At 42.4% G+C, this 13474-nt stretch overlaps 1 protein-coding gene across 1 annotated transcript in view; it reads left to right on the forward strand.

Moving 5' to 3' along the window:
• The window catches only part of LOC139465836 (low-density lipoprotein receptor-related protein 2-like), a 91079-nt gene that overhangs the window by 70432 nt on the left and 7173 nt on the right, over positions 1 to 13474 (forward strand). Inside the window, exons 61-74 of the mRNA XM_071247773.1 lie at positions 552 to 772; positions 3027 to 3275; positions 4134 to 4367; positions 5664 to 5789; positions 6491 to 6736; positions 7668 to 7799; positions 8370 to 8545; positions 9318 to 9516; positions 9981 to 10106; positions 10236 to 10376; positions 11243 to 11374; positions 11702 to 11975; positions 12427 to 12555; positions 13076 to 13299. Of these exons, the coding sequence (XP_071103874.1) occupies positions 552 to 772; positions 3027 to 3275; positions 4134 to 4367; positions 5664 to 5789; positions 6491 to 6736; positions 7668 to 7799; positions 8370 to 8545; positions 9318 to 9516; positions 9981 to 10106; positions 10236 to 10376; positions 11243 to 11374; positions 11702 to 11975; positions 12427 to 12555; positions 13076 to 13299 (2609 nt within the window). The remainder of the gene's footprint in view (positions 1 to 551; positions 773 to 3026; positions 3276 to 4133; positions 4368 to 5663; positions 5790 to 6490; positions 6737 to 7667; positions 7800 to 8369; positions 8546 to 9317; positions 9517 to 9980; positions 10107 to 10235; positions 10377 to 11242; positions 11375 to 11701; positions 11976 to 12426; positions 12556 to 13075; positions 13300 to 13474) is intronic.

Here is a 13474-nt window from a genome sequence, read left to right on the forward strand (position 1 = left end):
TTCCTATATGTATCACTTCTTTAATGCCTTCATTTTAGACAGTATATGTTTTATCTTTCGAGATTGATAGTAAGGATTATCTGGACACTGTGTACGTGAGGCCATTTCTGGTTTTGGTCTCCCAATAACACGTCTTTAGAAGCTGCAGGGCAAAGGAGAAGTATACACTCATGTTTGATGGTGGTTAAAATGAAGCAATCAAGAAATGGTTATTCGATAGTGATGTATTTCATACAGGTAGTTATATTTTCGACCTTAAGGCTGCACTGTTTTGGTGACTGTTTTCATCCTAGTAAAGTTTTAATACGGTGTCATTGTTTGGTCATATCATGTGTATACTTTCTTTTGCCCGGCAGTTAATATAGCCTTTAATATATTCCGAGACCGTGAAGTAATGGGATTGTTGGCTCTACCTTCGTGTGGTTGTTTCTCGTATCCTTGTAAGGCGGGACATGCGATTGGGATAACTAGGTTTCAAAAGATGGGCCATTTAATGAGAATGTATGCTTTGCTTCATACGGTTGCACGAACTTACTAACGTCTATTAACAGATCCATCAACCTTGACGGCACGAACCGACAAACGGTAATAGAAGGGGTGCCCCACCCATTCGCCATGACCATCTTCGAGGAGATCATGTACTGGACGGACTGGAATCATCTCACCATCGAGTATGCCAACAAGCTGACCGGCGCCAACCACACGGTGCTGCGGAATATCACACACCGACCTATGGACATCCATATATACCATCCGCTCAGGCAGAAACCGGGTACATATCCACTATTCATTCTAACGCCCGTTCGAGCAGAAACCAGCTACCTATAAAACATCCGTTAGACAAGAACCCAGCTTCATATAAACCATCAGCTCAGGCAGAAATTGATACATGTCCACTATACACTGTAACACCCGTCTGGGCAGAAACTACATATAAACCATCCTTTCAGGCAGAAACTAGCTTCATATAAACCACACTTTCGGGAAGAAACCTGATAGTTATATAAAATAATAATATCTACTCCATAATCCGAAAGACAGACACTCCATAATGCGCCTAGGCAGACACCAAGTTCATATACGATGTACCTTATGCACAGCCAGAACCCAGACAGATATATAGAACCGATCATAGCGCAACGGCTGTCGAAGGCCTATGTTAAAGTATGGGAGTTAGGATCTATTTGTGGAACACTGCCAAGGTTCATGTCACACATGTACTTTATCATCCACTCGGGCAAAAACAAAGTTCGTATGGTCACCTCGCTCATGCAGGAAACTAATACATGTAGATCGGAGTAAACCCGAACAGCATGCCACCGCCCAAGCGGAGTCAATGTTGCAACAATGATGTGCTTCAACATTGAAATAAGAATTATTACTGCTGGATTTGAATGTTGTGATGATGTTGAAATGTCGACATTGAATCAACATCAGATGTTAAAACAATGTTTTGCTTCCACGTTGAAATGACGTTGATTCTGGTTTGATTTGAACGCAACATCAGATATGAAGGATGAATTGTGGTAGGGTATAGGTTGAAATGGTTCAAATGGACTTCCTAACTCTACTCCTAGTCTGAATTGCATCGTCTGTGATACTAGAGGTCGCTGACTGAGGTCCCGGTTCATCTTGTGTCGGGGGCATGCCAATTTCTCCACTTTGGGGACACCTTCCAAACATGGTTTAACTAGGGTGAAATGCTGCATTTTAAGAGAGTCCTATGTCTCTATTGGTCTGTCAGGTACCTCCATTGTCATTGGCTAAGGTTCAGTATGGCACACATACACATGTACATGCACACATACATGCACACAGCAGAATTAAAAGGAGAAGTTCATCTGCTCTCAATATCTTGTATGACCAGCATAAGAGTCCAAAACTGACTGACATCGTCGTCCCATGGAAGCAAACAGATCCCAAATTGTGGACAGGGGAATATTCACCCACTCTGCTTGCAGTGCTTGCGCTAACAGTCCGAGGTTCTGTGACATTCTCCCTGAAGAGACAAAGAAAAAGTCTTATTAACACATAAATATAACCATTGATGCGGAAAGAATCTCATTATACTGATACTTTCTCACCAATCAAAGTATATTTCTATTGTTCGTTTGCACAAAACATGTAGTTGTATAAAACACAGAGTTGTAGTGTTGCAGTGTTATTAGAATATAAACGTTGTATCGTTGAATACTACTTAACGGTAACCGATGATGAGGTTCAGAAAACTACAGATACAAACCAAATCTTTGCTAAGTAAACAACTATCCAAATTATCTAAATTATCAATTACTTCAAACAAATATGTTATGTTTTACATAGAACCATTATCAATGTAAAGAATACAAGACACCTCTGTGTTCTGCCATGAGAAGTAAATCGCGAGCCCTGGTCCAAACATGGAGGCATTCTGCCCTGCTGTCAACATGTGATCAGATGCCGAATGTGGCTTTCACAATAAAGCTGCAAAATATTAGGCAAAAACCTGGGTTGGAACCCTGAACCACAGTCCTGCTAAATGCTTAATTAGTCAGTGTTTTATCTGTTATTCCAAATAGACTTGTTCAGACTTTACTTGACATTTTAAAATATTATTATTAACTGACATTTAAATTGATTTGAAATGTTAAACTAAGTGTCTACCAAATTTTCAACATTGAAAAAACAATGTCATACACATGCCCGCTGTGTCGATTACATGTAGAAAAACAGAGCTAGTAGACAACCGATTGTAATATTTCTAATAGAAGTGAAAATTCACACGTATCTCTGACCGAAGATACGTTTTAAGAGGGAAGAAATACAGAACAATTGCATACATTTAAGCACATTTTCAGACTGGCATGCTCAGTGATCTATTCTGGGGACAGTTATAGCAATTTGTATGAAACCGTAAGACGTACGATATAAGGTTTTCATAACTCTTTTGAATAAAGAATACGGAAGCTGACATTCAGAAATCCATACTTTTCGTGTGTGAACCCTCATCTTTGAAGACTTGACATAACCTAGCAATGTGGTTGCAGCTCCCAACCCATGTGGAACAGACAACGGCGGCTGTTCTCATCTGTGTCTGATAGCGCCCGGCGGAAGTGAATACACCTGCTCATGCCCAGACGACTTCCTGATGTCCCAGGACGGCAAGACGTGCCTGGCCAACTGCAGCAGCACCCAGTTCCGGTGCGGGGCCACCGACGACCGCTGTGTGCCTCTGCTGTGGAAGTGTGACGGCGAGGAGGACTGTAAGGATGGCGCGGACGAACCAGAGGACTGCCGTAAGTAGCAACAGGAACACACGTCACAACCATTTAGTCTAGTGGTCAAAGTGTACGCTCATCACATCGAAAGCTCGAGTTCGATTTCCACCTGGTTACAATGTATGAAGTCCATCTAAGTGACCCCAGCCGTGATATTGCTGGAATATTGCAAATTGTATCATGTCCAGTAAACTATAAATCTGTTTTGCACATGGTAAGCGTTTGGTCCTGTTGCACAGCGTGTTGCCCATTTCTAATTTGTAAGATGGGCGTTGTTAATACTGCTGTGTGTAAGCAGTGTCCCTGGGGAAAAATAAAATTGTAGATTGACGAGCACCATACGTTTTAGAATGGAGACGGGGTTCTGTCTGAACGAGTTGTCCCAAATCTACTAGAACTGACAATGGGCCCTTGCATAGTTTCTTTTTAATGGTAACGTTACCATACGTTTAGAAAGACTCTGGCTCCTTAGATCTTTTCAAAAGAACATGACTTTTTCAAGGTTGCCCTAACATAAATCATAGTACTAGCATCCCGTTGTAGTGTAAAGCCTTGTTCTCATTTAATAGAAGCAGCTAACCTAAATTCTTACCTTTCTGGGCGGTGAGGTATTATAGTTGTGAAACCTTTAGCTCGTCACGCCGAAGGCCTCTGTTCAATTCCCAAAAAGGATACAATTTAAGAAGCCCCGCCGTGATATTGCTGTAATATTGCTAAAGTGGCGTTAAGCGGCGTACTCACCAATCTCATTAAAATCAGATCTTAGTTCTCGCTATCGCTAAACAAAGGCAGCGAGAACTAAGATCTGATTTTAATAAGATTGCGTACTCACTGACTGACTGATTTACCTTCGCCTGTACCCGTTTCCTGTTTTAGCGGTTAGCCACTGTCCAGTTGGTCAGTTCCAGTGCCGGAACCTCAACTGCACCTACTCCTTCAGAGTGTGTGACCTTCACGACGACTGTGGCGATGGCTCTGACGAAGACAGCTGCAACAGCCGACTTTGTGAAACATGGCAATTGAAGTGCGGCAACAACAAATGCATACCGAGACGCTGGGGCTGCGATGGAGACGACGACTGCGGCGACGGCTCTGACGAAACTTCCTGTGGTAAGTCACCAGTGATTTTGCACGAGCAGGTCTCCTTTCTCTTTCCACAAATAATCAACAATCCACAACAAACATGTGTATGTAATCCACAATCCACATCGCATATATGTCATCCACAATCTATCTCACATGCCATTCACAATTCGTCTTACATATATAATGTATACAATCCTCTTGAGCAGACTCAAACTAAACCCCCAAAATATGTCACCTAGATTACATGTAGAGTTACATGTAGAGCTAATACATTGGGGGTATAAGCCACAATCCACAATTTACGACATCTACAATTCTCCTTTCACATGTAATCCACATATGCCTTTCATAAGTAATTCTTTCTCTTTACTACTACATTTCCTGGTCAGACTGACTTTGATTCAATTCGATTTCCTTTGCCTATCAGTACATTGTTCAACCAGTGAATCAGAAGCGTAAGCCGGTAATGGTCTGCTGGTACTTCAAATATTCGGGTCTTTGAAAGGCATTTAGTGATTCACATAAGGAAGAGGATATATGAATATCAAGTTCTTTATTATGAGGAACACAATACTCAATACACAATACTGTTCGTTATAAACATAGTTTACTGTATATCTGTCACACTGACCATTTTAGACAAGGAAGAACATATATGGATGTCAACTTATTATGATGAAGTATATACTCCGAAACGTCGTGTTCCTCATAATAAAGAAGTTGACATCCATATATTCTTTATCTTCAAATATTCGTTTTGAAACGCAATGTCAACCGAAATTGTTTCTTTTTTAAAAGATTTGTTTGAAAAAAATATATTGTCTTTGTGACCTGTGTTTTTTGTATATTTTCATGAAAAAACATGATGGTAAATGTCTTGTATTAGGAATAAGCATTGTATTTAGCGAGCCGTGGCGACCGTTTTTATCCGTTGGCTTTATCCTGCTGAGAAACCTTCCTATTATATGATCAAAGGTTATACATGTATTGTGTTTCGAAGTTGATAGGGGACACGGGTGGCCCAGTCGTCTAAGGCGCCGCGATTCGCTGTGCAGTGTTGCGTTCTTTGGACACGCCAAAAACCTATGATTGTGGGTTCGAATCCCGGTTCCCCCCGATAATGTTTCTAGGTTTGTCAGAACCATACCCGTGCTCGGGGGTTTCACCAAAGTGGTTAACGTCTGAGACCTGCATCACTTCGGGCTTTCCTCCCACGTTTAGCTGAAGCGCCTTGATATAACTGGAATAATGTTAAAAGCGGCGTTAAACCCCACTCACTCACTCGAAGTTGATAAGTAATATTACCATCATTTTGTCCAGGAAATCATACATGTGGGACGAACCAATTCCAATGTGAGAACGGACGATGCATTCCGTCTTCCTGGCAGTGCGACTACGACGACGACTGTGGCGACAATTCGGACGAAAAGAAGGAATTCCTTTGTGGTAAGTGCTAGCGTTGCCTGATCTCTCTATTCACAATGTGGACAAACCCAGCGCCAGCTTTGCTACTTACAACGATGCAGTCCACATGAGCTGTATCCAGAATTCAAAACTTGCTGTTTGACTGTTCAGTGATTTAAGCCGCTGCAACTCATATCACTCGTGTTGTGCTACTTTCAACTTGTCTGTTCGATTCCTTCATCTGTAACCCGGGAGGAGCCGGGGAGAATAGGTCTTCAGCAACCCATGCTTGCTGTAAAAGGCGACTGTGTTTGTCGTAAGATGCGACTAGAAGTCAGGCTCGCTGACTTGGTTGATGCATGTCATCGTATCCCAAATGCGTAGATCGATACTCATGATGTCAATCACTGGATTGTCTGGCCCAGTATTATTTACAGACCGCCGTCATATAGCTGGAGTATTGTTTAGTGTGGCGTTAAACAACAAACAAACAAACAAATATCTGCACTTTGATCTTTGATTTGTCAGCACCGTACCGTGCTCGTAGGTTTCACCAGCGTGGTAAACGTCTGGGGACCGCTATACTTCCGGCTTTCAGTAAGTTGACACGGCGTGATATAACTGGATTACTATGCATAGCGGTGTTAAAACCAACTCACTCACACCTACCCACATTTACCTGACTAACTCACACACTGAATGTCATTCTAATATTTTATTCATGTTGTTGTCTCCCCTGGCAGAGAGTCGTGCGTGTCCCATCGGATGGTGGCGGTGTAAGACCAACTATCGCTGTGTGCCCAACATTGCCCGTTGCGACGGCGACGACGACTGCCGGGACAACTCCGACGAGCTTGAGGAGAACTGTCCCGTGTGCCATCCAACTGGCGACTACCAGTGTAAAAACAAACGTTGCATACCCAAGCGTTGGCTGTGCGACTTTGACAACGATTGTGGTGATAACTCTGATGAAGGCAGAGAAAACTGCCGTAAGTGATCAAAAAGAGGATGATTTCGTATATAACACACGTCAAACAATTAAACCGTTTTAGTTCAGACGGCACCGTTCCCATTAGAGTAATGTTTCATTTTATTTTTCTAAAAAGATGTTAAGTTCCACCCGATTCTTTCATATTACTTTTGTTAATATTTCATGCAATGTCAGATTAACTATAGTAATATGAAAGAATCGGGTGGTCATTCATTCCGTAAAAGATTAACAGTGGTTATATAAAAGATTCGGTGGTCTTAACTTCTTTTGAGTTGTAGAAATATTAGATACAACTGTGATATCAGGAATGTGGTGTTCCGGACTTTTGTTTCATATAAAATTCACTTTTAACAACTATGTCTCAATCATAACTCACGCAAATTTGTAACCGACACGGGTTGGCAAATTATTCCAAAGTCTGGTGGTCTGGTTGCTATACATATCAACCCATATTGAGCCCATCTCACAGATCGGGGACCACTGCCATGATGGCACCGACTGCTACCTTTATTGAATAATTAAATAAAACCAAAAATATTAAACAAAACCCTATCTATATTCATAAACGAATCTCTGCCAAAAGCATTCTCGATTCACGATTCCGACTATATCATGACCATGTAATTATGAATCACTATCAAATAGTGATGATATCAGGTGTTCGCAAGGTGAGCGTATCCTGCTCCACCGGTGGCACCTGTCACAAACACATGCAAAGGCAAGTCAATTGTTCACTTGAACAAACACGGGAACACATGGTCCGAGTCAAAATAAGGAATTGTATCGGACATCTTTTTGTCACTGATGCATCAAATTTTGATATTGCCGGGAACATATGTAACACGTCTAAATTGTGAACAATATAGACAGGATATTATTGACAAATGAGAGCCATACCTTATCAAGGGATATTCTATTTCTATCACTAGAGAGCAAATACAGGAAGTGCTCCGAGTCCGAGTTCCGCTGTGACAACCAGAAGTGCGTGCAGGGACAGTGGAAGTGTGACCATGACAACGACTGCGGGGACGGATCAGACGAGGACCCTAAGATATGCACAGGTTAGTTTGAAGCTTCACTTTTCAATTTCAATTCTTCTGGAAGTACATTGATAAGCAAACAAAACGGTATGATGTTGTATAATATATTGGCGTCACTCGTGGTCTAGTGGACAGAACGACTTCCGGAGGGGGTTGGAGGTTCGATCCCCGACCATATTAAAATATGGTACTTTTTGTTACCTTGCCTGGTCGGTTCTGAGTAAGCATACTGTGTCCGAGAGGTTAAACTGCGGTATGGTATATAAGTAAGCTTGCACAATAAAAGCAGCATTAATACGGACTAGTACAAGCAGCCGCACACACGCACACACGCACACACGCACGCACGCACGAACGCAGACATGCAAACACACTCTCGCTTTTTAAGTGCAATGACCTGATAACAACGTTAAAACCCATTTCATGTTCTTGAACGTTAAACTTGTGTTTCCAAAAAAATACTCTTCTTAATGAAATCACAAATATTAATTAAATTCATTGAATTTCTATATTTCCAATGAGATATGTATATTTATATAGTATTAGCCATGTATGAGTGTATATTGTCACCATGTATTACCTCTCCCGTAGACACCCACGTGTGCGCGGACAAGCAGTTCACGTGCTCAGATGGGTACTGCACGAGCCTGGAGACGGTGTGTGACGGACGCCGGGACTGCAAGGACACCTCCGACGAATTAAACTGCACCGCCAGGTTCCCCAGCGGGCGCTTCTGCCCCGACAACAAGTTCCAGTGTAGCAACCATGTGAGTAGCCTCGGCATTGTCATACCCTTAGTGTAATGTCAGTGTTACTGGTCTCGAAAATGGTCTCACAGTTAATAAATAAATTGCAAGCTATTTCGTGGCATTTGATTGGCTTACCAAGCAATAAAAAAGGTTACACGACACCCACTTAGGATCTACTGTTTCCTGATCGGCTGACAATAGAATGGGTGGGGCTTGTGTTGCATTATTGATGTCTACAGTTCTTAAATACTTCAATATTGTTTTCTAATATAACAAAAAGGAATCACTAAAATATGTAAATGACACTTTTATCAAATAGTAGTACTAATGTCGTAGCGCCAGTCTAGTCACTACATGATTTCTTTGCTTTTTCATAGCTATTTGCTGGATGCAGTTGAAATGATGGATGTCAATTATTTGTTGTGTGACGCATACATACAGGGTGTCAACTGTTTGCTGTGTGACTCACACATTCAGCATGTCAATTATTTGTTGTGTGAAGCACACATGCAGTGTGTCAACTATTTTCTGTGTGACGCACACATGCAGTGTGTCAAGTATTCACTGTGTGACGCACACATTCAGTATGTCAATTATTTTCTGTATGACGCACACATGCAGTGTGTCAGCTACTTGCTGTGTGACGCACACATTCAGTATGTCAATTATTTGTTATGTGAAGCACACATACAGTGTGTCAACTGTTTGCTGAATGACGCACACATTAACAATGTGAATTATTTGCTATGTGACGCATCCATGCAATGTGTCATTATATGTGATGTTTCAGATATGCGTTCCTACAAGCTGGCAGTGTGACGGAGACGACGACTGCGGTGACAACAGCGACGAGGTGGCGGAAGTCTGTAAAAACATGGCGTGTTCTGACGACAAGTTCCGATGCGACAATTTCAAGTGTATTCCCCGATGGCGGCTGTGCGATGGCGTAAACAACTGCGGGGACCAGTCAGACGAAAGGTCAAACCTGTGTAAGTATTTGATCATGAGAAATATTATTAAGAGGGTCATCATGGCCAAATTCTGGACTATGCCGTTTTTAATCTTTCTTGTATTGCCGTTTGATTTGTTTTTTGTTTAACACCGCAATATTCCAGCTATATGACGTCGGTCTGTAAATAATCGAGTCTGGACAAGACAGTCCAGTGCTTGATATCATGAGCATTGATCCGCGCAATTGGGATGCGATGACAGGCATCAGCCAAGTGAGCGAGCCTGACCTCCCGATCCCGTTAGTCGCCTCTTAAGACAAGCATAGTCGCCTTTTACGGCAAACATGGGTTGCTGAAAACCTATTCTAACCGGACTTCTCGTGTATCTTGCATTGCAAAACCTCGCCTTACCCCAGGTCTATGCTCAGTAATTAGCCTACGTTCTTTCAATCTTAGCACCATTCTCTCACCCCGCTCTGAAAAGATCACTCCTCTGCTCATAGGTACTGTAAAGACGACCATCTGCGCATCAAATCAGTTCAAGTGCCGCAATTCGAAATGCCTGGATGCTGATAAGGTCTGTGACAATGTGGACGACTGTGGCGACGTCTCAGATGAAGAAGGATGTCGTAAGTGCACCGTTCGTGTTGAACATTAGAATTTATCTATTTGATCACTAGACACGTGTACTGCATTCTTTAATATAACAAAGGGTATATAGGTGATATATGGTTTATATTAATATGCGTGTTATGCAGACAAGGACGTCGGTGTCAGGGACTGCTCAACTACCAACGGCGGCTGCGAACACAACTGCACCAACTTGTCCGAGGGAGGCTACTACTGTAGCTGCCGAAAAGGCTACAAGATCGCCGCCTACGACAGAAAGACGTGTGAAGGTGACAAATCCCAATTGTCGGTTTAGGGCTTTCAGACAATTTTGATTGTTCTGACCTTGCGTCCAGTGTGAAAAAATGCACCCTAGAACAACATAAGTACATTTAGTAACCTATCCATCCTGTTGTCCTGGGAGGCGTTGTACAAAGCGATCTTAGCGCTAAGGTGATCGTAACTGCCATATCTTAACATAGACTTACGACAGGTCGTGCTAAGGTTGTTTTGTACAACGGCACCCTGGTACTGTAGGGAATGTTCTGGTACCGTGGACCTAAAGGAAGGAGCTATGTTGATGAGTAACATCCAAAGAGGTGTATGCCCATGATTTGTTCTATTCGCTCATATATCATGACTCGTGCAGAACCCATCATGGTAATGATATACACTCATGCATTGGGTCTATAAATATATAAATATATGTCATTGGAAATATGTAATTTCAATAAATTCCATTGATATTTGTCATTTCAATGACAAAAAGTCGAGTTGAATGTAATTTATTTTGAAAAGACTCAAGAGGTGACATGAAATGGATTTTTAGGGTGCGTTCATGATCACTGTACTTATATAGCGACACGTCTTTGTTTGTGTATGTGTAAGTATGATTTTGTGTGTGTGTGTGTGTGTGTGTGTGTGTGTGTGTGTGTGTGTGTGTGTGTGTGTGTGTGTGTGTGTTAAATCACGATCCCTGCATGTTACCCACACCACTCTGATCGATTATCTATGATGATGCACATCTTCCACCTATTCCTAATATTGTCCTAATCGTTGTGTTGATACCGTCGCCGTAGTACGTGTCCTGTGAATCATCAGCGTTCATGGTGGTTCATGGCCTTGTGCTTTAATATCATGTGTTTTTGTTCCGCAGATATTAACGAGTGTGCCGGGTGGGGCAACAGTTGTCCCCAGCTCTGCCAGAACATCAAGGGCACCCACAAATGTCAATGTGCTGATGGCTTCGTCGACACCAACAGAAAAGGCACGCTGTGCAAGTCCAAAGGTTCGTATGTGCAAAGGTATACTGTACACCTGGGTAATAATTGACCTTATCTGCTTATGAGTGAGGGGTGGTGTCCAACTAGTTCTACTTGCGAATACCTCATAAACGTTGGTAATCATAGTAATTGATTAGGGTTGAAATACATGAACAAAATGAAAATGTATTATATTGCTAATAATATGTATTTGGTGCATGTGTTTCAGTCCCATAGATATTAAGATGAATGAAAAGACAATAGCATTCGTAATGCCTCGTAAATCGTTTTGTTACCTTCTAAACATTCTTCACTGCTCCCAAGTAGACCTTCAACAATCTTTTATTCCACAGAGAGAAACGCAGTCCTGTTGTTTGCCATGGGATCCGAGATCCGGCAGTACCGTACCAGCACCAAGGAGTATACTGACGCGGTGGTGGCTGGACAACGGATCCATGCCCTGGACGTGGACCCCGCCTGGCAGCTCCTGTACTGGACGGACACGTCACAACGCAGCATACAGCGGGCAGCCATGCCGAAAGAGGCCACGATGCAGGGGTTCGCTCAGAGCCTGAAAATATCCGGGTTACAACAACCGGAGGGTCTGGCAGTAGACTGGGTAACAAAGTAAGTTTTCACTTGCAGTTGTATTGAATGTCGCTTCGACAGTCTAATGTTGGACGAAGGTTGGAATGTTTGGGTGGTAAATGGAAATGACACGTGGATATGGAAATGACAGGTAAGGCTCATAATCTAGGATTCGAACTGACAGCTAAGGGACACAGCTCTTAGCAGTTGGCTGTGGCATTTTTGACAACATGATCACGTCTTCCCGAGGCAAAGGTGTTAACTAAGAAAGACCAGTTTCAACTCCCTTGCCTCGGGAGGATGCCTGTGCCAGTGACCCTGATTACACTCCTGATACGAATAATGATCATATTGATGTGACACGTTAGTCAGTCCAGGCTTTGACTAATGGCTCAGGTAATCAGGACATCACTACGTCACTAATACATAAACGTTAATGTATTTGCTCTGATCGTGTCTGTCATTTTCTTTATGAATACATATATTATAGGAACATATTCTGGACGGACTCGGTGAAGAAGACTGTGTCAGTTGCCAAGTCTGATGGCAGATATCAGAGGACTATCGTGAGCAAGAACCTGCACAGTCCCTCAGCGATAGCTGTGAATCCTAGACTCGGGTGAGTCCCTTTATAGAAATACAGAACATCAAACATAAACGTGTCAAGAGAGTCTGATCACAAATCCCAACAGTGTCATGACCATCGATGCAGACTGACGTCAGACAAATGTTCATCCCACACTCCGTGTGTCCAGGTCCTTCATGGGGTTTCGAGTTGGTTTCCGAAGGGTTGCCGTCCTCATCAACCTATACTGATCATAAGCTGTGGATCAGGTGCTGAGACTCAGCGAGACTTGGTTGATTGCATTTTACAGTACCGCGACGACATGGATTGTTGCTCAGAGTATCAATCACTGGTTTGTCTGGCGTTATAAAACAAACACACAAACAAACAAAAAGAACTGGGGTATCCATCATATAATTATAACCTTTCCCATCTGATGTTCGTTCCTAATATTTCATATGCATTTGTAAGCTTAGCGAATTGAAAGTAAAATATTCAAAACAGACATGTATGATTTATATCCCCTCATGGCGGTACAAGGAAGGAAACAAATATTATTTGATTTCCACTGCAGGTTTCTCTACTGGACAGATGTAAGTGGAACCCATCCCAAGATTGAACGTGCATGGACAACTGGAGACAAGCGATCTGTACTGGTTTCAACAAAACTAGGCCGGCCCACCAGCATTGCAATCGACTTCTTCATGGGCGACCGCGTATACTGGTGTGACGCTAAGGAGAACGTCATTGAGTCCATGAAGGCAGATGGTTCCGACAGGGTGGTGGTCACAGCCAAGAGTAAGATATTCAATAATTTGTTGATGTCTTGTAGTGGAACAAACTGACTTTTTTTCATGCATTATTGTATTTTCTGCACGATAACACAGCGAAGGGCAATGCTCCTCAAAACGATCTCCTTTTCTATACTATGTGTATACGTTTCTAGTCAGCATTCATCATAAGCCTTGTACGA

This window comes from Haliotis cracherodii, unplaced genomic scaffold (assembly GCF_022045235.1).
Source record: "Haliotis cracherodii isolate W230 unplaced genomic scaffold, xgHalCrac1.p SCAF_18, whole genome shotgun sequence".
NCBI classification, from domain to species: domain Eukaryota; kingdom Metazoa; phylum Mollusca; class Gastropoda; order Lepetellida; family Haliotidae; genus Haliotis; species Haliotis cracherodii.